General features: G+C 31.0%; 1 protein-coding gene across 1 annotated transcript in view; it reads right to left on the reverse strand.

Annotated features, from left to right (window-relative positions):
* The window catches only part of LOC127720896 (uncharacterized), a 52,195-nt gene that overhangs the window by 12,587 nt on the left and 13,003 nt on the right, over nucleotides 1-26,605 (reverse strand). Inside the window, exons 8-26 of the mRNA XM_052227637.1 lie at nucleotides 24,667-24,783; nucleotides 24,126-24,261; nucleotides 23,835-24,009; nucleotides 21,565-21,841; nucleotides 20,579-20,765; nucleotides 19,594-19,805; nucleotides 18,462-18,694; nucleotides 16,650-16,803; nucleotides 16,140-16,321; nucleotides 15,339-15,479; nucleotides 14,387-14,555; nucleotides 13,011-13,152; nucleotides 9,019-9,140; nucleotides 6,771-6,910; nucleotides 5,937-6,084; nucleotides 4,503-4,706; nucleotides 3,864-4,070; nucleotides 2,767-3,525; nucleotides 561-773 (exon numbers count right to left, since the gene is read on the reverse strand). Coding sequence (XP_052083597.1) covers nucleotides 561-773; nucleotides 2,767-3,525; nucleotides 3,864-4,070; nucleotides 4,503-4,706; nucleotides 5,937-6,084; nucleotides 6,771-6,910; nucleotides 9,019-9,140; nucleotides 13,011-13,152; nucleotides 14,387-14,555; nucleotides 15,339-15,479; nucleotides 16,140-16,321; nucleotides 16,650-16,803; nucleotides 18,462-18,694; nucleotides 19,594-19,805; nucleotides 20,579-20,765; nucleotides 21,565-21,841; nucleotides 23,835-24,009; nucleotides 24,126-24,261; nucleotides 24,667-24,783 — 3,918 coding nt within the window. The remainder of the gene's footprint in view (nucleotides 1-560; nucleotides 774-2,766; nucleotides 3,526-3,863; nucleotides 4,071-4,502; nucleotides 4,707-5,936; nucleotides 6,085-6,770; nucleotides 6,911-9,018; nucleotides 9,141-13,010; nucleotides 13,153-14,386; nucleotides 14,556-15,338; nucleotides 15,480-16,139; nucleotides 16,322-16,649; nucleotides 16,804-18,461; nucleotides 18,695-19,593; nucleotides 19,806-20,578; nucleotides 20,766-21,564; nucleotides 21,842-23,834; nucleotides 24,010-24,125; nucleotides 24,262-24,666; nucleotides 24,784-26,605) is intronic.

Genomic DNA, 26,605 nt, shown 5'->3' on the forward strand with positions numbered 1-26,605 from the left:
GTTGTCTGCTCTATGGTCGGGTTGTTGTCTCTTTGACACATTCACCATTTCCATTCTCAATTTTTTAAAGTGTTCATTGTTTTTGTTTGACTTTGTGCGTCTATTTTTGTGTAGGAGTCTGATGCATGTAATTGGTATAGTATGTTCTAATGTTTATTTTTTTCCGTTTATTTCTGTTGTCCTTTGTATGCACTACATCAATGACCATAATTTCATTTCCTTAACAAAATATATTATCCCGTACATCTAATGGTCTCAGAATATATCATTCGTAGTATTGGTATGATGTAGGGCATCAAATATTTATCTTTTATTGGGGTGTGGGTTATATTTTAAATAAAATGATTAATTCTACGTTTCTAAAAAATAAAATGTTTATCAAAAGGAAAGAAAAAAATAATATTTTCCATTGAAAATTTGGGGGAAAATACTAGAACCTTGAATTTCGATTTTGGCTACAGTAAAAAAAAAAGGTTTTCTTTTGAAAAAAAAGCCATGAACCACCAAAAAAAGGAACGGCCGGTGTCTTACTGATTAAACTGATTATCTTCTGTACTTACCAATTCCATCATAAATGAATTTTATATCAGGAGGTGTCAGATCAATATAAAGGGCTTCTGCTGTGGCTACTGAAGACAACCCAGCACCATTGATGGCAACAACTGTTATGTGAATTGTAGACGTATGTGCTAATGAAATATTATAATTGTATGCGAATGTGTTTAGTCCAACACTTGTATATTTCTGCATTTCTGTGCTTCCTTCTTTGTAACCTTTCAGATAATGCAAATTTGATTAATAATGCATGCAAACGTACATCATACACAATATTGAAATCAAACAATGAAACTACGAATAATATTAAATCGTCTGATTTAGATTCCAACTATTATTGTCATAAGCCAAGGCTATTTCTTCAGTTAATGATACAAAAAATACATCAGGAATTGTTTTTCTGTAGAAACCACTTATGTAGTAAGCTACATTTGTACATGTATATATTAACTTTTACATTTAACTCTTCGACTTTTGAGTTTTTAATGCCCCTAAATATTTTCCCCTTTAACTTACAATCTATCAATTAAAAACAACACAAAGGAAATATAGGCAGTGCATCATGATTTTAAAAGATTATTTTGTTTAACATGCATGCTAGCTAAAAATAATAAGTATCAATAAGAAGCCATGTCACAGTACAAACATGTTATTCTGATTCATTTTCCACTGCGTACATTTGTTTTCCAAATTTATGCAAGAGAAAATGTATTTAATCAAGTAAACAACAGAGCGACCAAGACTTGCTTTCGGTCAAAATTACAAAATACAAACATCGAATTCGTTCCCTAGTTTTACACAAACACAGTATTATACTTAGTATTTGATTTTACTTTCCAAGTGTTGTGATTCTAGCGCAAGTGATGAGTTGTATATAGATAGAAAAGCTTGCCTTGTGTACCAAATCATAAGACTGTTATTTTTTTTATATTCATTCAAATAAATTGTAAAACCTATGTTTGTGGACATCGGTTCATGGGTACATCAGTGGGAAATCTAGTGACAAAAAATTACCTCCCCTAGAAACACTGACAACTAGATCTTCTCAATGTTTGTCCCATTTTAGCAAGGACGCTTTCAGTTATGGATTCACGGGAAAACGTTCTGGTAAATAGTAAAAATAGAAATAAGTTGAAATAAAAACAAAACTTCCATTTAATGTTATCATTTCCCTCCTTAAGTAACAAACGACGATCACAGCAGGCTATAGAAGCTTGATGTTGAATTGGTTTAAAATGTTGCTATGCGAATAAATTCCTGGAGTACCAACTTCAATTTATTTTTCTACTGACTGTATACCTCTCTAGAACATGCTAATTATCCGTATATTTATACAGCTTGATCAAAGAAAGTCATGGAAAAATTTCCAAAGGAATCGATTGATATGCAGCAAAGATTGGCACTTTTGAAATTAAGTAACTAAGCAAATTCAAACGGACCTTATCTCGATGCAAACATTGAATGTGAATAGATCGAGAAGACCGCAAATACATGTTCAAAAATCGAGACGACCTTTTCTTAAAATTGTAAAAATAAATAGTAGAAAAATACCTACTTTATAAGAATAGTTATCTTTAATTTCGTAATCTGCACAGACGGACTTTCAAATTTTTATATTCACGAAAAGACAATATTTCTCTATTGAATGTACATGTGACAAGAGCAGATCGGTGTGCTCGTAACCAAGGTGTAAAAAAATAAGTATACTTTGAGAAATTTTAACATGCTAAGGATTTTGTGGAACACTCCGAAAATTGGTGACCCGAAATATCTTTCTTGATTTTGTATGTACATGATTTTTTTCCAATTTTTTTATCAGTATGCAGCAAAGATTGCCAATTTTAAAATTTCAATTTTACAAGCTTCTAATGCAATTATCTCGATAAATTCTGAACATAAAACATCGTGTATTTGCATTAATATATTTCAAATAACACAGTTTAACCTATAATTTCTTTAAAATGTAAAATTATAATTTAGAAATAACTTTTGATCAGTATCGTCACCAGCATTGTTTTATTATTGACTTTCTCGACTCTATCATAAGAAGAGTGAATTTTCTTTTGTTTTCGTTCACTAGATTTCCCACTTTACATGGAAACTTTATATATAGGTTATAGATAAAAAAAATATGTTTAACTTTTTTGGCTTTAAAGATTGGACCAAACATAAATTCTGATAAATATTTTAAAAACCTTAAAATGAACTTACCAATTGCCCAGAGATATTCAACAATAGGACTTTCTTCATCAATAAATTGCCACGAGGCATGTATTGATGACCATTCGTGAAGCCAAATTGCGTGAGATAACACTGGATAAGAGTCCGTCTCGACATCAAATACTTCAGCCTTAGAAATTTGAATGTTATCGAGTAAAATGCCTGTTGTGTCGTCCATGCTTCCAAATGTAATATTCACATTTGTAGTCTTTGCGGTAAAGGAAAATGTATGAGAATGCCAGGATACTTCAATGTCAGAACCATGTTTGTCTTGTTTTTGGTACACAAGAAACACATGTCGTTCATTTCCAAGTTCAATATAACCTTCTTTTGTAGAAAGCACTGAATCTTCAAAGGGGACGTGAGCAGTAAAGAATTTGAAACTATAAGATTTGCCTATTTCTAAGTTATATAATGCCTGCAATACACTTCCTCTGAGAAATAAAAATGATCGACCATCCATAGCAATAGATTTTGAAGAACCCATTACGCAAATACAATCCTTTTCGGAAGAATTCCAGTGATATGGTTTTGAATATCCACAAATATTAACTGTAGAAATGTTTGAAATATCTACGAAATTATTATCACCGTCTTCAAATGATGGATTCTTTATCACACTATTTTCAGTTAAAATCAGCTTTACCGGTTTTGGTGGGGTTTCATCAATTGTAATACCGTCCGATGTTGCAATGTCCGATACATGGCTAACAAAATCAACAGCATACACTTTACTGACTACCTTAGCCCCTAGAATATAAAATGAACTTGTTATATTGACCAGAATAATTCATTTCTGTCGGAAATTTTACTTCATTTTTACTATAAATGGCATTATTTATCATTACATGTGTTTGATTATTTTCCAGTTCAATTCGCTTCTGCTTTCTATTGCAATACCTTATTACACTTAATAATGAATAGTTTCTTCTGATAACTATTAACTGAATCGATACATATGAAAGAAGTGTGCATTTTGTTAAATAATTGAATGTAAGTTTCATGCAAACGTTATGGTTACAATATGTTTTCTTACTTATTTTGTGAGATTTGGCCATCGATAGACTTCTGTTGCCTTAATTTATTACCTGAGTGTATCATAGAAGAGTTTATATATTTGGATACTGATCTGTGAATACCAACATTCTGAAAAGGAAGCACATCACATTCCGTATCGGTGATTTCATTTTGAACGCACCAATAATACTTCTGAATACCAGAGTCGTGATCTACAAAACCATTCCAGGATGCACCAACAACCTGCGAACTGTTTTGAAAATCAATTTCTCTGTGTCCTAGAGAATATGAAAATGTTTATGGAAAACATTTTCTTGAGAAAAATTATAAATATAACAATAAATTTATAGGATAAATAAACCCTATCATATTTATACATTTTACAGAGTATATACCTCCAAAAAATAAAAAGTAAAATTCATTTTATCACTGCAACAGACAGAAAAGTTAAAAAAAAAATTTAACCATTTGATAATTTAAGAACAATAGTTCGAATCTTAATACGTTTCGTTCTTGAAAATGTTGATATCACATTATTTTCATATCAATTTATGTTTATGTAGATTTTACTATGGAAAATAACCTGTTAACGAAAACGAAGTCTCGCTTTTTGAGATACTAGTATGCAATTATTTATGCAAATTCAAATTAATGTCTTCAAATACATTATAGTTTCATTACTTTTATAAGACAACCATAACTACACTAACCGATGCCATCATGTACAACTCCGATGAAAGGTTTATCTATATCTACGGTGAACCCATCTGATGACAGTGTCACGTGCTGTCCAGCATAACTGTGACCAACCACATTAGAATAATACCTAACACCGGGTAACAGGGGCACTCGGCTAATATTAACCGTTGATACTGATCCTGGAATATCTATTTCAACTTTGTGTATGTCATGACCTGAAAGAAATGTGTTTGTTAGGTACACTAAATCTCAATGAGGAGGTGTATATTGAAAATAATTATGTATGAACATTAAAAATTACCAGAAAACTTGTTATTTATGTGTAATAAAGGTGACCGAAAACTATATTATGAAAAGATACACGTTTCTGTAAGTTTAGTACAATAAGAAACAAACGTAGCAATATTTGATAAGAAGGAAGTACACCATATTGTTCCTGGTAAATAATTGTTAATTGCATGTTACCCAACAACTTTTCAAAACAAATTTTCTCTTTGTAATTATATTTCATTATTGCATTTGATCTTTACAGTATGAAATCTTATGCTCTGTTTATAAAACATAAACTCTCGATCTCTTTATCAGCATTTGTATAAAGAACTTCATTTTTCGAATCTAGAGATCTGATAATGGTGATGAAGATTCCGTCTAAGGGGGGAAAGATCATTTATACTGCTGGAAAATAAAGATTTGTATGTTATTTGCATCCCCTCTTGAACCCTAAAATGTAGCATATTTGTTTTGGTTCCATTAAAAAGGGCAGGGGTTCCATTGACCCAGCTTAAATTGGTTTTTGTTCAGGGGAAATTTCATGTAGATTACCGAAATAAAAATGTTTTCTGATAAACAATACATTTTTTGTTATGAATGAAAACAGTAAAAACTTTAGGATCCTCGATAAATAATTAGGCCAGGTCTTTTCCCTACTAAACTTTAGGGTAGTTGCCAAGTTATGCTGTTTGAATATAATCAGATTCGTTATTTGCGTCCCTCTTGTAACCAAAACTGCATACCTTGTGTGGCCTTACCGACAAAATGTTTGACAAGGCTTCCCAGACCCAACTTGTATTGGGGGAGATGAATTACATGTACTAAAACATATTTGTAAAAGAACTTTTATGTACTGTTTATAAATCCTTAGCTTTCAAATACTTTGTGTTAGAGAGCGTTCCTGCTAAATGTAAATCCAGAGAAGCCCTAATTAGTTTAAACAATATTTCAATCAATAGATCAAATCATGATATATATATATATATAATATAATGTATCATAATCAATTTCGAATTCCTGCAAGGACAAAATAATTAAGATGAAAGATAAGCATTAGATTTTTATCTTTGTATAGGATCAAAACTAGTTTTTTAAGGCACTCAATCTTATCCATTTTATATTGATCAGTGGAATATTAAACATACATTATTAAAGCTATTGAATATAATACATACCACCCGGGTAGGTACTCAAATAAACATGAAATTTCTCTATAACAGTGCTAGCCTTTACAAATGCTTTATGCCAAGAAACAGAAAATAATCCTCCTCTTAACATATAATCAATATCCTTCTTCCAGTGGTCAGGTAAATGTTCCACTACCTAAATTTATAACTAACTGTATTAGTTTTTTTAACTTATTTTATAAATAAACGATGTCCAACAATATTAATTCCTCCACACAATATTTGGCTGAACAGGTGCAGTAAAACTGTATTAATGTATCTCGACTAGAGGGAGCTGTTTGGTTGTTCTCAGTTTTGTTCATATTCATCGTGTCAAACTATGTTCCATACAATTTAGCAAACTATGATTTTTACAACTATCCTTCTTTTGCACATGTTTTGCACCACATTCACATTATTATCATCTTTGAAGTATAATTTCTAACATATTTTAACATATTTAATATTGTTTTAAAAATGTTTCATATAAGCAAGTAATGTATGTCTTCCTGAATGTGACAAATTCGCCGTTTTAGAATCTAATGTTTTGTTGGTAATATTTTCAAAAGCGTCCACACAAACGTTGTGGATTGGTTAAAAACGTTATAAACAATGTACATAAAACCAATGACGTGATGTTATTTTCAGTTTGGGTTATGAACAATCAAATACCCTACAGTCTTTTAGATTCGGTAACGGAGAAATGTTTTTTACATTAACATTCATGACGATAAACTATGTTTTAAGTGTACTTCTTATTCAGACAAGTAAAGCAATGCAATGTTTTATCTGTGCTAAATATAAAGTGTCTTCATCTTCATCAACGGTCGATAAATTCCTTACCCCTGTGCCAACAAAGTTCGTTGTCGTCAGAGGTTTTGACATAACTGTTACACCATTAGATTTGAAGTCAGCAAAAGTGTTGCTGTCATACCATGCTCTTACAAAGAATGAGTATGTCTGAAAGTCATTTAGAACATTTCCTGAAATACAATAATCACCGTCAAATATGATTCCTGTTTTTACCATATGCTACTGACCTACTGTGTGCTGAACATTAATGTTTGAAACTTTTCTTATTTGGTGCTATAAAAAAAGCAATCATATTATATCTTAAAACTGCTTGTTTCGTGACTGAAGTACTTTTTTTATTAATCACGGGGAAAAAGGGCAACAATAGGTTCCCCATGCAGATATTTTTTAAGCAAACACAAATGCATATTTTAAGCCTTGACTAAGTGTTTTTCATTGTTATACCGGAAACTGATAACTATTTTTTTTTCTCGCTTTAATTGAATGTGATGATGACTTTTGTTGGTAACCATACTATTAATATTACATTTTAGAAATTTTGTTGACCATACTTTACGTTTTTCATCCTGTTTTGACTTTTATATTTTCTCTGAACAATAATGGTGAAAACTAGTGTCGCTTATCATATTAGAATATGAGTACCATACATGTTGGTCATACCCTTTTTTTCAGTAATCATCTTCATTTCTGAATTTTACGTTAAAAGTATCTTCCAGCAGCCTTAACACTGATCAAAAGATAATCTTAAATATTTTTCAACGAAGAAAATATATGGTATAGTTAGTCTTTTGATATCATTTATAATTACGTATTAAATAAGTTTTATTTTCATTATTGGAACAAATGTGCTATTTATGAATTGATCACTATTTGAAATGTCAGAATTTATTAGAAAAATGGGTGCCATAAATAATTGGTGTCTGGAATTTATAACTAGAAACACATGTTGCTGAAACTCCAAAAATAAATATAAATGTTTTAGCAAGGGGTACTCAGTTTTTCATCAGTATTACTCTTATTTGTTAATTTAATGTTTTAACAAAATAATGAAAGTCAAATATATAAATTTCATAAATAAAAATACTGATAGACATAGCCGAAATCATGCTCTATATAATTTCTTTCAAGAATTTGATGCCTTTTTAATTTAATTTTTTTTGTATTATCGAAAAGTAAACAAATGTATACAACAGTTATGTATGTAATTCTCCGAGTGGTCCATTTCATATATGTATATGGTATAGTATAGTCCATCACTTTTTTTTCAGATTTATAAATGATATAGTCAATATTTAAATATTACATATTAGTCATACTATATAATTCCTCTATCCTACTATTTTCTGAAAGCGTTGTCATAGTAATCGGTTCATTTGATGTTTGTCTTGTAAATGTGTTAAAAAGTCCGTCATATTGCTAATTCGAGGGCCTTACCCGAGGTAATTTAATTCAATAGCACTAGTGCCAACTAGAAATAACATGACGACAATGATGTGAGAATTATTCAAAGAAAGTTAATATAAATCGAGTTAAATGTTGTTGGTAGGTTGGATTGCACCTTTTTGCCTAGTTGCAGTTGATGACTTAAATATTGTTAATAGTTTTGCAACATTTCTTTTACAGAAATTGTGCATATTGTTTATTTTTTTATAATGTAACATTTTATCTTAATCTTAAACTCTTCTCTGAACATTCTTTTCTTCATCTAAAACTATCGAATTGATTTTTGTACACATTTTAACACTTCAAATTTAAAATCATATTCTTTATTAATTGTTGAGTTTTGATTTCATAGTGAAAAATGACATATTTACGTACAGACCTATAAAATCATATTATGCAAGGAAATAAGATAGGTAAATCCGGGAATTGTCTTTCTGGTAAGTAGTGGTACTGTTAGTTGTTGGGCCATTTTAAAACTACATTTACTGAAAATCAAAATGTTTAATAGGTCCAATAAATGTACAAAAAACATGTTTAACCGCGCCGCATTTCGCGCCTGTCCCAAGTCAGGAGCCTCTGGCCTTTGTTAGTCGTGTTTTTTAATTTTAGTTTCTTTTATATATTTCGGAGTTTAGTATGACGTCCATTATTACTGAACTAGTAAATATTTTTGTTTAGGGGCCAGCTGAAGCACGCCTCCAGGTTCGGGATTTTCTCGCTGTATTGAAGACCCATTGGTGGCCTTCGGCTGTTTTCTGCTCTTTGGTCGGGTTGTTGTCTCTTTGACACATTCCCCATTTCCATTCTCAATTTTAATATATAAATGTACAGCTACCCCTAGGTAAAGTGTAGATAGCATAATCTATTTGACCACAAGGATGCCAAATATTTTCCACAGAGCCGTCAATTATCCCTTCTGGTTCATTAGAGTCTGTTATTCCTACACTCCATTCATACCTGAAGGCAACATAAAATTCAGATGTGTATATTGTTAGAATCATGTGCAAAACAGTGTAGCCGAGACCATTGACTGGGTCAGATTAGGTGAACGTTCGTCTGTAACGCCCACAACTCACGACGTATTCATTATAGACATTTAAACTGTGGGGTCACCAAAGGGTCTCAACGCCTAAATAAAATAATTCGAAAAACTAATCAGGAATAACCTTTGTGTTTTGATTTATATTGAATAATTAAACGTTCTTTACTTGTGTTTTTGTTATGTTTTGATAATGAATTTTTATGATATCGGACGTTCTTTCAGCAAAAAAGGATTTAACTGGCTTTAAAAGTTACAATGGATTTGTTGATTATTATCTTTTTTTCGGACGTCAAAGCGATTTAACAATTGCGGTTGTCCAAATATGTCATCTTTTAACTTTTATCTGGTCAAAATTTTATTTTTGAACGAATGCATGATCAACTTTAAAAAGTGTGCAAACACAAAACATATAAACAAAATATACTTCTTTCCTGTCTTTTTCATACTTGCAAGTTATTAGACAGTAAAAAGGCTATTTGGATCAAGCCTTGTGAAATTTGCATTTAAGTTTTTGAATAGGTGCACTGAAATGCAGTCAAGTTTAGCGATTGATAATTCATTGATAACATTCTGGCGTATCACAAACAAACAACTTGTAACGTCTAATTTCATTGGCCGAAAGATTTAAATACAACAACAATTGTAGTGTGCACGTGAATTGACACAGATGACCGACAATGGAATGTACTACGTTACTACGAACGTAAAAAACAATGATTTTTGGTCGAAATAATTAAATAAGTATTTTGTGAATTTCAAATAGTGGGGTCGAAATATTATACTAATAATTTGTGTCAAGTAATATTCTTTATGCATGCAGCACTTGTACCGCACTATGAAAAATATAAGGATAAAATAAAATACATGTGCCGCTTTTATACGGATGAATGTATGAACCACTTTAATTTCTTTCATATTGACGCTAGGTTATTACCCTGACAATGTCGTAGTTACTTATAATAAGGATCTCATAATACTGATCCATTTCAAATTTATGATGGGTTGCACATTCCTCTTTTATTGTTTTCATGCTATAAAACGAAAATAAAGTAGCTAAGCGTTTGGTCATTCAGAAATGACGTGTCATAAACGAGCAAATTGTCCCCGAAAGATCGTATCATGTGTGCACGTGAATATAGATGTACTATGCAATGTACTATCATGGTCACCACGAAATTCAAATGAATTCAGTGAAGGCATGTTGGTGTAAAAAGGTTTGAAATGTTTTATCGGCGAAGATTTTATTTTTGCATGTGTGGAACTAAAAAATAAATAAATACTTGTGAGAAATGTCGTTTTTATAAGGAACTATATAAATGTACTGTTTTCGATTTTAATTGGTTGAAAATTTATCCTTTAATTTCATACCGTAAGAATAGAGCTTTGCATAACATTGTTGAACTATCCGCCAAAGTAACGTGTGGCATGCGTGCGTATTAAAATGAAATACATGTATGATAAACTTATAATCGAAATATTAAGAAATTAAGGATGACTACTGTAAAAGTATGTACAAAAATGGAGTCACCTTTTATCAATACATTTAGTGAATAACCACACTGTTTAAAACTGATTGTTTTCTATGCAACTATTTAAATATTTACAATATATAATTTTCAACCGAGGATAGCAAAACAGTTAATTATAAATTAAGAAAGTATATCGCTGGAGTTTATAAAGTACATTTCCTTCCACTGTGCCATGGTTTGCCATCTCCATTTTTTCTCTAAACAAAGCATGACTGGTTACATGTTCTGAATTTACTTAGAATTTCGGGATTTTTTTTTCAAAATCAAGTAAACTAAATCAGAAAAAAAAATCACACTATCCTAAAACTTATGAAAGAATATGAATAATGAACATGACAGTTTATAACACAAACCCATTTACTATAAAAATCGAGCAATATCTTTAGTATGTAATTTGGTTATTTTTGTAGTTAAGTACGGTTTCATTTCAAGTACAACGTTAATTCATCAATTCCATTGAATAAAAGATAAGGCAGGGTGAGCAACTTGACAAAAAAAAGGCAGGATGACGATTTATGTAAAAAAATCAGGATAAACTAATAAATATAGTCAGGACCTAACAGACTGAAAAATAGAAAGACAGGACAGAGATAACAACTAAAAAAAATGCAGGACAAAATGTTTCATCCAAGTCCCCCACCCCCAATCAAAATAAAATGGTAGCTCCCTTAATCCAGAACCAATTGAGAGGAGACAGTTGAATTAAATATTTCGACGTGACTGTTAAGATTAAAGTTTAAAATTTTACATGCACATGTATAAAAGCTAGAATTGCCATGGGATAATCAAGAACACAATCATGTACGTGAATATGACGATGGAAGTTTTTAACGACCTTGATCGGCTACGTGAATACTGATCAGTCCATTCAGCTTTATAGTACGCGTGTTCTATTTTCGCAGGTGTGAGGTCGAAGGTTTGAATTGACCAATGAAAACGATCGTTCCTTAACGAGTTAATCTAATAAAGTTTGTTTGACTGATTATTGTTGCACGACCTTTCGCTAAGCTTGGCCGCAGTTCAGTATAAAATGTATAGTTTGATGCTCTTTTCTGCTAACTACTATACTTGTGAAAAACCCTTGGCAACAGAAACATATTCAGTTTTTTTTTTAATCGACCCAATTTACATAGTAATGGACGACTTCGTACATTTTATGATCGCAAATAAAATATGTATATAATATACTGTGCACTGTAGTTCGTATATATACTGAGACCCTTTGGCAACCCCACAGTTTAAATGTTTATAATAAATACGTCGTGAGTTGTGGGCGTTACAGACGAACGTTCACCTAATCTGACCCAGTCAATGGGATATTTCAGCGCGTCAATCAATGGTCTCGGCTACACTGTTTTGCACATAATTCTAAATTGAATGTGATAAACTTGAATTAGTTTCTGAAAGCTTTCAGTAAATTTCTGTAGTGTGCTTCAGTTATCCGTATGTCGAATGCACGTATATATTAAGTATGTCAACAAAATTGTGCACCTTTTTTTTTTACAGTAAAACAACAAATTAACATGAACATATATGTCCAACTAACACGATGACCTGCATACTATGTTTTCTTTTAAGAATATGACTATGGTAGCACAATTATACAGACATATCATTACTCAGTTATTTCAAAAATATCAATCTCATTAAGAGTTCATTTAGTTTCTGTGATCAAGTCATCTTATCAATCTATCCGGTTTGGTTTTTTTTTTTCGATTTCTAGATAAATTTCCTATGCCAAGTATTCCCATTAATATCTTAGTCACACTTTTGATCATATACCCTCATTGCAGCGTGCTCTGCTAAAAAGATAAATTCACAACCTGTGTATTGTAATGGGATTGTAATGTATTTGCAGATTTCTTCAAGTTTATTCCAGCAACTCGAGTAACAATACCACCTATGCAAAGTGTATTCATTTTGTCTTACTAACTTACAATCACAATATTATATAGTTACCATAAAATGCATGTACAATTATACATTGATGGATTCGCCGAAAAAGTACTAGCACCAGGTTTTCATTTTTATATACATGTAATACTTGTAATAACTGAATCCAAACATATTAGCTTAATGTTATGCTGACTCAATCTAAATCAAATGTTGGTTATCAAACATAATGTATGAAATAATCATATCATAGGAGTTCAAGGAATTGCCATGTTGTTAACACTTACAAGCCATGTGTTCATTGCATAATATAATAAAATCTCTCATTTATATTTACTCTTTATAAAAACATTTTTTACCTACCATTGTGGTAATAAACCCTGAATTTGAACTATTCTCCATCTAGCTGCTAGCGCGTCATGTGATGGCGTAAAGTTTATATCCTCTGATTCCCCTTGTTGTAAATCAGTCAGATCATAAATTGAAATTAAGGTGTTTGTATTATCTAAAAATTGTTAAACATAATAACATTTATACTGTACAAAACTTCAAATAGATGACAATTGATATATGGTTTTTTATTCTGTAAAATCGACACAGATAATATTTAAACTAGGGATCCACAATTCAAAATGAAGACTTTACATGAAACTTGTGAAACAACATTCTATTTGAAGTTGAAAAATTTTGACTACAAATTTATATCTTATTGATTTTTATGAACGCAATCTTACAATGTTACTCCTATGGTCAAAGTAATATGTTACATTTAACCGTGTTGTCAGATGTTATACAAACAAAATGATCTAGTCATGATTTAAATGTTACATGCATTATATGTCAAATCGCACTGCGGCAGGTCAGTGCAATAGTTAGATCCTGATGGTACCTTTTACATCGTCTTATTTCGATACACCCGGATGCCAAATATCGGTTTATATAACAATAAAGATCTGCCCTTGACATGACTTTGTTATCTTAGCTAAGCACGAGATAAGTTCAATGTTTCGTTAACACAGTTTCGTAATTGTTTCCTTGACTAAAATGAAGAATAAAACTTATTGCAAGATTTTCTACTGTTACTGCTAACACTTCTACAGCCACCACGGAAGTAAGAACTTCTGACCACCTTATTTACTTGAGTTCGCGATGTTACACTTAAGTACACGTGGCTTTTGCTTTTTTTCCTTGTTGTTAATAGGAAATTTTATTTTGTTTGTGTTGATCCGATCAGTAATTGTCCTTTCTTCTTTTATATAGCATTTCTATTTCAGGTCTAATATATTGTCATATGCAGAGATGCACCTGCTTGTACCAATGGTTTATACATTTGCTCATGTTACAAAGTAAGATAAAAAAAAAACAGCTCCAGATTCGTTATCAAATAATGTATGATTACCGATATTTTATGGAGAATAAACATGGGATAAACGATGGTGTAATATGTGAGGTGGAAATCGTTTACTACTTCTAGAGCATTTAGTAAATCTACATTTTCAGTAGTATTCGTGTTGCTCATCTTTAGTTTACTGTGTATATTTTTTTGTTCTTCTTTTCATCTTGTTTCGATTGATCATTGTGCTATCTTTATTTGCTTTTTTATTAACCTAGGTGTTTTTTTATTGTTATGATCTAAATATTATAGTAATTTACTGTCCATGTCAGGTATATACAGTAAAAATAGATACAAATACAGCCATATGATAGAGCATTAAAAGAATACTTTAAACAAATCTTACTTTGTGTGCTGTCTACACAAGGCGATTCCTGAATAGGACATCTATGATCTTTTGGTGCACATACACAGTGTCCTAGACATGTACTAGAAGAGCATCGTCTTATCAATTCAAGTGAGCCACCAGGAATCAAGCGGAATTGGTTATGAATCATGTCACTTTGAAGTCCAACCTAAATAAAATAAATAAATAACCCACAATTTTTGGTAGTAGATTTGTTCACATTCATAAGATGAACGATATATTTTCGTATTATGTCACCATACGCCAACTGTTAGTTATAACAAACAGCATGTTGAGTTATAGTTACATATATAGCTGCAGGCAAATATGCCTGTCGAAAAATAAAACATGATGGCGTATGGTGACATAATACGAATATTCCCAAGGAATTGCACCATTGTATGTATTCAGGTGGAAGGTAGAGAGTAACATGTATCTCCACATAAACGAATAACAAGTTATGTTGCCCAAGCTCGAGTAATCACTTGAAATGTTTGGAATTGAACACCCAAATTAAAAGTGATGAACAAATGAATGCAAGAATTTTAATAATTATATTTTATAATGATATCCGTAATATCATCGTATTTGGTTACAATAAGTTCCCATTTGATAGTTTTGTTTGTTCTATGGTATATCGTAAATTCATATTGACAAGAAAAGTTAAATAATTAAAGATAAACGTATTTCAGCTCAGCGTGTCCTTTATAGTAACGGTGTTTTTAGTTTGAATTTGAATTTTTAATTATTGCCCATTCATTTATTTTAGTTAATTAGCTATCAAATGATACCTGCTGTGCAGGAGGCGCTTACCTTGTATATGTTACCGGTCTTGCTTTTTTTTGAGCTTCTGATATTCCCCAAGATTGTTTTGATCTGTTTGTATATTACAAATAGATTGAAGAGATTTGTATATCGATAAACTAATGTTGCCTCGTATCTAATGTCTTACTTTATTAAATGCCCAAACACTGATGAACACATAATCGTAGTCAGTTAATTTTATAGTATCTACTTCAAAAGTTTGCACTTTCCCCTCGTCTCCCTTGTCTACACCATCACCTTTGTGGTGAAATTTCTCTAGTTTATTATCCTACAAACATACATATGCACTAAAATTATGGAACATAAGTAAACGCACACGAAACTTCACCCGGTTTCTTTATCAATTGGGCTTCATAAAATATAGATACAAATATACATAAATAAAAGGAAGCTTGTTTTATTTGTTTGTACTATAATGTTTGAAATTGTTTATTCTTAACGCAGATGTTCATAAAGTCCAATCCATAAATAAATTTTACTATTGCATTTACAAATTCTATTTTTGGGGTATTATGTGTGTTTTTGTAACATACCTCTCCTTTTTGCAAGTGGAAATCCAGATATAAATTAAATAAGAAAACATACAATTGGATACATTTAGGCAACGTGTGAATAGATACTAACCAATGTTGAATAAACAATTAAATTTAATTACTGCTGAAGAAAAGTTTTGAAACAGGATGCGGTCAGGTAAACTCTTGAAAACGTCAACTTCTCGTATTTATACACATGTATATCCTCATCTTCAGTATGATGTTCTTGACTATTGTTTAAGAGCGTAAAAGGTGAATTTTGAATGTTGAAATAGCAATAAATAATTTGATGAAGTTCGATTATTTTTACATCTATAAGACGATGTTCTTTATTCTTAATGGAAATGTGTAAGAGGAAAAATTACAGTCATTATATTATTAATTTAAAATCTTACACGATTAAGATCATCCAGCATATATCTGCTACCAACCGATACCATGTAATAGTCTATACCAGAATGAAGATCAGAGAATCCTATCCATGACAACCATACTTTAAATGTTGACCACTTCATCCACCAACCATCAACATGACGATTTAATTTAGCAGCATGGTCCGTTTCAATAGCAAACGTTCCTTCAAATCATTATATGTTAAAAATAATATATTGATATATGTTTTCATTGCAAAATGTTTCAACAAATAATGATTTTGAGCAAGATTTGCTACAAATCTACTTTCTTTTTACGTTTCAGCAATTGATGGTTTTTTTTAAAAACATCTGAACTGAATAATTGGTGTGTTTTTATATTATTAATATCGGGAGAAAATATTTTCCTCTTTATGAATAGGGGAAATCTCCGTCAGTAAACTACACTACTATAAAAAAAAAAACTATAAACCATAAAACTAGAAAAAAAAGGAATTTCATCAAAAACATGATTTTGAATTTTAATATTATTACCTGCAATTGGTGGTGAGTTGTCGACGAAAATACCGCCAGATATCTCTCTTACACAAACTTTAGCCCCATTACATGCAATAACAGTAACAAAGTATTTGCCACCATCGTGAAGATTCAATCTGGTATAAGTATAATCACGGACGATTCCATTTAGCTGTTGTAAAAGATAACAAAGTAAACCACATGACTTATTCATCTTCAAATTGTACATACCTGAATACTTTGCAATCAATAATAGCAACCGATCCATTTTTGCGTTTTAACTTTGCATTTTTCTGTTGTCTTGAATTCAATATAATTTTATATATGCCTGTAATCACAGTATATACTTACTGGCCATGCAATGTCAGTAATAAGATTAAAAGCGACCTGTTTGGCCCCTCATAAATACTAGTATTAAAAAAGTCAATGACGAAGGGGAAAAGAGTATATATTCAAATAAGGTCAAACCAAACCATAATTAATCAAACAAAATTGTAAGAAAATGTATCTCAAAGGTAAGTTTTAATGAAGATTTGCGATAATGGTCATGATATACCATCAATATAAGACATGTTCTTATGGTATATTACTAGTACTTTTGTTCCACTGAAGTTGCAAACTACGAAATAGTGTTAAATGGTTTTCGCTGTTTTGAAAAGGGACCATGACCCTGGCTATTACAATAGTTGACTCATTTGTGTTTTAGTTGTTTTAGTATTTACATATTTTTCTCTTGAGTAGCTATATTACCAAGGCTTTAGAAAATACATAAAGTACAAATTCATCTTTAAAAGTACATTTTTGCGGACCTTCAATTTCTTTTCCGTTTCGATCAAAATATATACATTTTTATCGGAATTGAAAGGTATAATTAAGCATATATCACCATAAACAGTTATGAGAAACCATATTCAAGAGTCGTATAATCTAAAACAGTTTATTTGCTTTCATTTCACAACATATTTAACATGAATATTGCATTTGTTTGATTAATTTATAGGAAAAAAAGCTGACAACTACACTTTTGACCAAGGGACAGAAATTGTTATTACACATTTTCGAACAGCTAATTAATGATAGAACACATTTCTATCAGAAACGCAGACTCTTTTATGTTTAACAAACAATAAACTTTTTCAATCCATATGGAATAATATAACAGTAACACCTTTTTAGGATGTTTGCTCCTCTTGTTTTTCAATTTCTGCCAGATTTTCGGAATCCTCTGGTTTTATCCATGTATTGCCATTAAAAAATTTGGCCACTAACCCCTACTTTTCTTTCATAATATTATCACATATAGTTTAAAAAGCCATATTTTAAAATCTTATAAAATTCTTGTTATTTTTTCATAGTTTTTGAAACAAAAAAGCGGCCAATGTTAAAAGTATGTTAAAAAAAATCTAGAGAGAATCATTTCCCGCCAAATTTTCAATGGCTTTTATCTTGAAAACAAGCACACGGACCCTTCATTTTGTTCTGCTTTTTAGTTCCTTTATCTATATACTATCATTTTAGAACAGTCTTTTGAAAATCTTGTTATTTTGAAACAGAGTAGCGTACATCCTTAAAAAATAGTTAGATTATTATTTTACAATCTAAGATATAATCCTTGAATGTGACATACCGAATAAGACTTTACACCGGGTTAGTACTTACATGAGCAATACGACTGGTGCCACATGTGGAGCAGGGTATGCTTATCATTCCGGTGCACCTGATGATCGTTTTCAATTTTTGTCATGGCATTGTCAGTTAGTTTTCGAATTATGCGTTTGAATATCCCATTAGTATCTTTCGCCTCTCTATATAATTTCTGAAATGTATTACCTCTGTAGAAGTTGAATTGATTTCACCACCTCTGTGGGAGGTTACTGATATATACTGTCTTTCAATGTATGATTCCTTGTCACTAACTTCCCATGAGAGTTTCAGACAACTCCTATAAATAATTGAGTGTTCCATCATGGATCCCAACTGCTCAAACAATTCAGGTTTGCGAGTGAAGGTTGGAGGGGAATCATCAATCAAGACACCATTTGATGTCGCTTCAGAGTAAAGACCTATATAATTTAAAACATGTATTTATGGGAAAAGTGTATATGTCATTATGTTTACTGTACTTTATGTACTATCAACTACAAAACAATTTTGTTTGCGTTTTTGTCAGAGTTATTTGTATGTTTGTTTAAATTTTGAAGTCAGTTGTGCTGTATGTGTTTAGTGCATGTGGATCCCAAGTAAACCAATTATTTCTGTTTTGATTACTTACCCAGTTTTGTCAATATAGTTGAACTATAAAGAACTGTCATACAAGTGGGAGGTTTAGCTAGCTATAAAACCAGGTTTAACCACCATTTTTATCGGAAAATGCCTGTACGGTATTTTTGTAAATACTTTTTTGTTCGTAATATTCAGTTTTTCTATAAATATAGCAATATTTTATAATCCTACAGCAATATTGTTACAACAGAGTGATGTGTAATCGTATCCACATTTGATGCATTAGAATTAAAAAATTTTATATCATGATTTTGATATTTAACTGGAATCTTAATTTTCAGTTATCGTCTGAGGTTGTGTTACTTGATATTTACGTATCTTTTTGTTATAAAATCTTCTGTATCCTTCATTTGTCGAGTTGGTTAAAATTAACCAAAATGTCAAGAAACAGACTCTTTTGATATTGTGTTAACATCCATTTGACAAAAACGAGATTTTAAAATATATACTTTATCAATTAAAATTGGTGTTGCATATCGTTTTGACAGTTTTGTATATGAAATTTTGAATGAAACTATAAGAAACATTATGTCGATCAGACTCCTAATGGGTCGTTTTTCCAAACAAAATTAAGATAAATAGATAATTATAAGAGTATAGAGGTTTAAACGAGGTAAAACAATTAAGACAAGAGGTGTAAAATTTATCATTATAACAATATCAGTAATATGCATAGTACCGGCTTTATTGTATGCACGGACAGTTACGTAGATTCTGGTATTAGTTGGAATTGGTTCAATTATATTCGGAAACACAACTATATCTGTCAAAGGTAATTCAATGTGTGATATAATATCATTTCCTCCAATACGTGTTCCAACTCTGATAAAGTATTTATCCAAACCAGATTGTGGATCGTTAAAACCATGCCAAGTTGCAGCTACATATGATCTAAAATCATATTAAATTATTCATATGTTGACATTAAAACAATCACAATTTTTTAGAACACTTCCCAAAATAGCAATGCACTTATATTTCATGAAGGCAATATTATATTCTAATTCAACTCTTCCAATTTTGATTTTATTTTGTGTTGAATCGAAAACTACAGCACCAAGATTATGTTATCTTTTTTAAATGCTTTTTTCTCCGTTTTGCTTCTTCAAGCTATTTTTAAACTGTTTCCATTGCATTTTGTCTTTGACACACTTAATCGTTTATAGTTCCATTATTACAAATTTAGGATGTCAACTAGAAAATGGCTATTACGTTATTGCTTATTCTTTCTGTATAATTGTTTCTCTATTTCTTATCTGATTTATCCTTTTCTTGACCGGTTGATTATTTTTAATTAATCAACGTGGGGTTCTTTTAATATCAGTTCTTCATCGGTTAAAATTCGATTATGACGCCAAAGTTTCTTGCTTTCCTCTGAATTTCCTATTGTGACGTCATGAAAAGGCGACCATGACCATGACGTCACATTAAAAGAACACATCGTTTTGCAGATCATTCGAAAAGAAGGATTAAGATTGTCTGCATATCGTCTAAAAATCATTAGAGAAATAGATTCCACCACCAAATCTCGTGCAATACGATACTTATCTACTCGAGACAGTTTAATTTTTAAATTTAAAACGCAGTGGTAGAATCTATATATCCCTAGAAACATACAGATTTTTGAATTTTTAAAGCCTATTCTGTAAACCCCTTTTAAATACCTGGAAGATTGATAGTGAATGTCGGTATAATCTGCTCCGTCTTTTATTTTTCCAATATTTGGAGGACTGTCGTCAATAATAACTCCATCAGAACTGACAGAAGAACAAAGGTCAGCTGTATTACATGCAGTGACTGTAGTGAAATATCGCCTACCGACAGCAATATTTATTCCTTTTAAAACGAACTCTGAAATCAAGTATACATGCAACATGTAAGTGATTTTTTTTTTAAACTGGCTGGTTTCTTTAAGGCTTTTTATGCAAGTGGAATATATTAATCGTTTCGTTCACACACGACTTCGAGCGGACAAAAACGATTTGAATTTAATCAACGATATAAATGGTTGTATCCGTTTCTGATTCATTTAAATCGTTCGTTCTCGTGTTCGTTTCGTGTAAGAGGGATTTTAAGCATTCCAGTAGCTGTACGAGATTTTTAAAAACTGGCTGGTTTCGCAAAGGGCTTTTTATGCAAGTGTGACCCAAATGACCTAACATATATTTTCCTCGATGTTTTAAATACTTTAACTGATCTTGGTACTTCCCAAATTTATAAGATTTTATAAATGCGTCGCACGCAAAGAGTTATATGGCTACCTTTCCGAATAATCTTAACAGTTAATTCTCACACGCCGAGTTCATTTTTCCTTATTTTTTTAATCTTCGTACATATCTTGACTCTTTAAAGTATGTACATGGACTGTACCAATCGAGTATTGATCTTCGAGGTTTTTTTGTCTCCTTTTGTCTCGTCACTGATGAATCTTTCGTAGACGAAACACGCGTCTGGCATACAAAATTTTAATCCTGGTATCTATGATGAGTTTATTTAACACGATAATTACCTATGTTCTACCTGATATTACATGGTTGGATCCTTTTATTGTAACGGATGATAAAATATCTGACAACTCCTTGGGTTGATACTTAGTATTCTGTAATACAATATTAACTTTATTGAAGCAATATAAATTCAGTAAGTTTACCATATATTAATCCGATATCATGTGTTTGTAACACATCATCACACCCAGCACAAGTTCCAATAGCGATTTTGTAAGTCTTTATTGTTGTATGTGGGTCATAGAATTTTTCCCAATGAGCACCAAGCTTAACAGAGCTTATTTGAAAGTCTATGTCCCTTCTATTCATCTTAATATCATGCAAAAATCCATCAAATACTTGTCCCACTTCTGGTGGAGTTTTATCATAAATGTAACCCCATGAGGATGCAGTTGTTACTAAATTTGCATTATTGACTGCCTATAAGTAGAAAAAAGAAATTAGGGTTAAGTATTGCATTTGACAAATGTTTCCTACATATTATGTTTATCGTATTGAGAAAAAAAGTCTTAAAAGAGGGACGAAAGATACCAGCGGGACAGTCAAACTCATAGATCGAATACAAACTGACAACGTCATGGCCAAAAATAAAAGGATTAAATTATGTTTTCAAAAACACATTTTACTATTTTTCAGCATAACTGAAAGTGGAACGATGCTTTTGAACATTCATAAAATACTAAAATGAATATAGATGATCTATATCATGTTGTATAAAATGTGCATATGCATAAAGTATTGAAAATAAATCATACCTTCCCAAGTCAAAGTGAACTGCCTATTTAAGCAGTTCATTGGCAGTTTTATAGCAGTATCTTGAATTTTTAGTTGTTTTGGGGCAGTACAAAGCAGTTTTGATTTAGGCAGTTTAAAATAACTGCCTACAAGTAAAAGATAGCAGTTAATTTAAGCAGTTTACATATTCAAAGCAGTTTGATGAAGGTTATAATTGTCTTCCAGCTAAGGTTGGCAGTTATTTTCATAAAATTAGCAGTTTGATTTGTAAATTTTTCTAGGCAGTTGCATCAAACAGAGTTAATGTGATTTAGATAAAAGTGGTCTTGTAGAAATATGCCATCTGTTTACAATTGACCTCTCTGTGGTGGACACAGGAAGTGCTATCTTCACTGAAATTTAGGGCACATGAAGGAGAACACTTATCTTAATATATTGTTTGGCAATTACTACCACTTTTAGTAAAAATAACTTATTTAAACAAAAATGGATATTTTTTTCTTAATATTATTTATCACATTTTAAAGATTTAGGCACTTAATTGCTAGTAATCTTTAAGAGAATACTTCAACAGAATCAAACAACTCCTTAAACATCCCCATGCATTGCAATATCATAAAATTTGAATTTGGAATACAGGAAGACAACAAGAAAGATGTGTCTTCTTACATGAACAAAATAGTTCTTTTCACATTGCATATTAAAGATGGGCCTTGTCTCAATGGCAATTTTTGATGATTATAATCATATCAATTGTGTGAATTTTGGATTACATCTTAATTAATTCTGGTAAGTGCAAAAAATTGGAATCTATTATTTTTACTTTTTGAAATTGTACTTTCAATGTTTTATTCAACATACATTTTTGACATAACAAAACAATAATGACAAGTATGATATATTTATCTATAATAGCTTAATTCTTATTTTCGCTCCTAATAATTGTGACAGTCCAGCCGGTTTACGTACGTGTCATGTATTTATAAAGATTATATCAGAATAAAATTGATTCGGTTTACAAATATACTTAATCATATTAATATTTAAGAGTCTTCTTACTAATCAGGTAATATAACAAGTAATTAATTTCAAGTATATCATTGTATATAAGATTGCATGAATCTTGATTTCCATTTCTATATCAGATGACTTAATTGAAACTTTTATTACATGTTGCACCTCTGACATCAATATATAATTGTAATACATAAAAGCTAAACATATTAACCATGAATTTGGATAACATAGAAGATATATTTTTGTTTTTGATAATTATTACATATTATTGTTACTTTTTTAACAGCTACTAGTAAAAATAATGCATAAGATCATGACCATATTTGCATTTTCCTTAGCAGTTATTTCCCAGTTTTATATGAATATTAATTAACTAGAAGCAGTTTAATATGAATATTCATGAAATGAAAGCAGTTTTTAGTACCTAATTTAAATATTTCGTGAAAATAACTGCTAAGAAACTGCCTAAAGCAGCTAAGGAACTGCTTTGAACTGCCAGAATAACTGTGAAGGTTAAGGAAAACTGCTTATTTTTGTATATGAAGTAACTGGTAAATTTTTGAAGGTTCAGAACTGCCAAGCATCAGAAACTGCTAAATATGTGAACTTGGAAGGCTAAGAAACTGCCAAGAAACTGCCTTCCACTTTGACTTGGGTTAACAGTAATAAAGTTTGCATGTCCTTGATAGGTATCTATATCCAAATACTGTACAGAAACACCACAGTCTTCAGTTGTCTTGATAGATTCAACAATGTCCCCAAAGTTTGGTTTAGAGCCTACTTCTAATAGATAATGTTTAATCCCACTTTCTAAGTCAGAAAATACATCTTTCCAGCTGAAATAAATATGTTACAAAATGTTAGAGATTTGAGGTCCTTGCGTTCTAATTTAATATACTGAGAACTTAGATTAATCTCCCTATTTTTATAGGTTCATTTTCTTAATACTCACCATGCTTGAATTTCACTAAAATTTCTAATATGTCTGCCATCAGTTAGAATGGGTCTTGATGTTAAATGTGGTGGAGTGGTGTCTACTCTGATGGAGACAGAGTTTGCTGTAGAAATTCTTCCAGAAAAATCAATTCCTTAAAATGAAATAGATGCAATGAAATAGGAGTATTTAAGAAAGTCTGTTACAGAATAAAATATCGTGTACAAAATTTCGTTGTCTTTAATCACTCATTTTCCATAATTTTAACATCATTAACCTTTATGATAATCTTTTGTAATTGAAGGTCAGTTCAATTTGAATTTTATAGTATGCACTTCCATAAATAGTTAGGCATTAATATAGTGCTATGTTGAAAAGCCTAAGTAAAAGTAAAAACATATGTTACTGAAATCTTTTAATGGCAAACGTCAAAATGTCTTCGTCCTAAACAATTTCATTTATATAATATTCAATTCAAATTTTGCATACATTAAGTTTTTTTTTCTTCTATCTTTTTTTTTTATACAAGTTCAATTTTAAAAAAAAGATGCACTATTACCTTTAACAGATGCAAAATAATCATGTCCATTCTGTAAGTTAAGATTGTGAAATGTTACATGGTTTAAAATACCAACATTTGTGTATTCAACTATATCTGACCCGCCTTCAACAGACCCTGTTAATGAAAAAGATGTATATCAACGAGAGTAGTTATTATCAATAAAATACTGCAAAACAATTTTGAAGTGTATTACTTGAATTATTAATGTGTGGTAGCCATGATTCTCCATCTCTGCTTCAAAATTGAAAAAACTATGTGTTTCCTTTACATTGTGATGACATACGTTTATTATATCATGTTTCATGTAAATTGAATAAAAAGTAAAATCACAAAAATACTCAACTCCGAGGAAAATTCAAAAAGGAAAGTCCCTAATCAAATAGCAATATCAAAAGCTCAAACACATCAAACGAATGGATAACAACTGTCATATTCCTGACTAGGTACAGGCATTTTCTTATATAGAAAATGGTGGATTGAACCTGGTTTTAATGCTAGCTAAACCTCTCATTTGTATGACAGTCGCATAAAATTCCATTATATTGACAACGAAACAAAACAAACAAAAACAATAGGTAAAAATGTCACAAATAGGGGTAAATAGTCTAATTCGGAAGTTACATTCGTGAAAAGGGAACGGGATTGTAGTTACGACATAAGGAACATATCCGATATCATCTGTGAAACGGATATTCCATAACGGTCAACCAACTCATGATGGCGTCCGTAAAATTTACAAAGTGATGATTTCAACTTCACCATTTCGAACTCTTGGTTTAAAAATGAAAATTCACACAATTTGGAAGCTGAAATCATCTCTTTTGTCGTAAAGTTTTGTTTTCAACCGACCCTCATAGTCAATTTCTAGATATAAGTCATAATCAAATGGCAAAATCAAAAGCTCAAACACATCAAAAGAATGGATAACAACTGTCATCATTTTTAATTAGGACCTATGAACCTAAAATCTAAATTTAATTCCGTGTATATTTTTTTTATCGAAGTATGACCTTCAGTTATGTCTCCAGCTTTACCTTTGACATTAAACAGTTAACCTTACAAAAGCTGATAAATTACACATGATAATATTAGAACTGAACTTTTCTGTTAAATTTCTCGCTGTTATAAGATTTTCAATAGAACCTACTGACACACAGGCAGGCATACCGTATGAATCGACCAGGTCCGTTTACACATACACTGCCTGATATAATTTTGTAGCGATCATTTATATTGACCAGTGACTCTTAATAGGACAAGAAATATATATAATGAATTCATAGTTGAATCTGTTTTATTATTAAATTATAATCCTGGTACCTTTGATAACTATTTACACAACTGGGTCGATGCCACTGCTGGTGGACGTTTCGTCCCCGAGGGTATCACCAGCCCAGTAGTCAGCGCTTCGGTGTTGACATGAATATCAATTATATGGTCATTTTTATAAATTTCCTGTTACAAAACTTTGAATTTTTCGAAAAACTAAGGATTTTCTTATCCCAGGAATAGATTACCTTAGCCGTATTTGGCACAACTTTTTGGAATTTTGGGTCCTCAATGCTCTTCAACTTTGTACTTGTTTGGCTTTATAACTATTTTGATCTGAGCGTCACTGATGAGTCTTATGTAGACGAAACGCGCGTCTGGCGTATTAAATTATAATCCTGGTACCTTTGATAACTATTATTATCATGCTTTTAAAAAATATAAATTCAGGAATATGTCCTTAACTGTTGGAGTTCATGCGATTCACTGCGGGTTTTTTTCTTGGTTTGTATATTTAAGAGAAATTTACTGTTTTAAACATCAGTTAACTACTTTTGCCCCCTATAATATAGTTCTGGGAATATATCTTAGAATGTCTTCAAGGAATTTTAGTTGAGTGTAATTCTTACAATTTTTTTTTTCTAACTGTTACATTAAACTGATCAAT

The sequence above is a fragment of the Mytilus californianus genome, unplaced genomic scaffold (genome assembly GCF_021869535.1).
Source record: "Mytilus californianus isolate M0D057914Y unplaced genomic scaffold, xbMytCali1.0.p SCAF_11, whole genome shotgun sequence".
Lineage (NCBI taxonomy): Eukaryota > Metazoa > Mollusca > Bivalvia > Mytilida > Mytilidae > Mytilus > Mytilus californianus.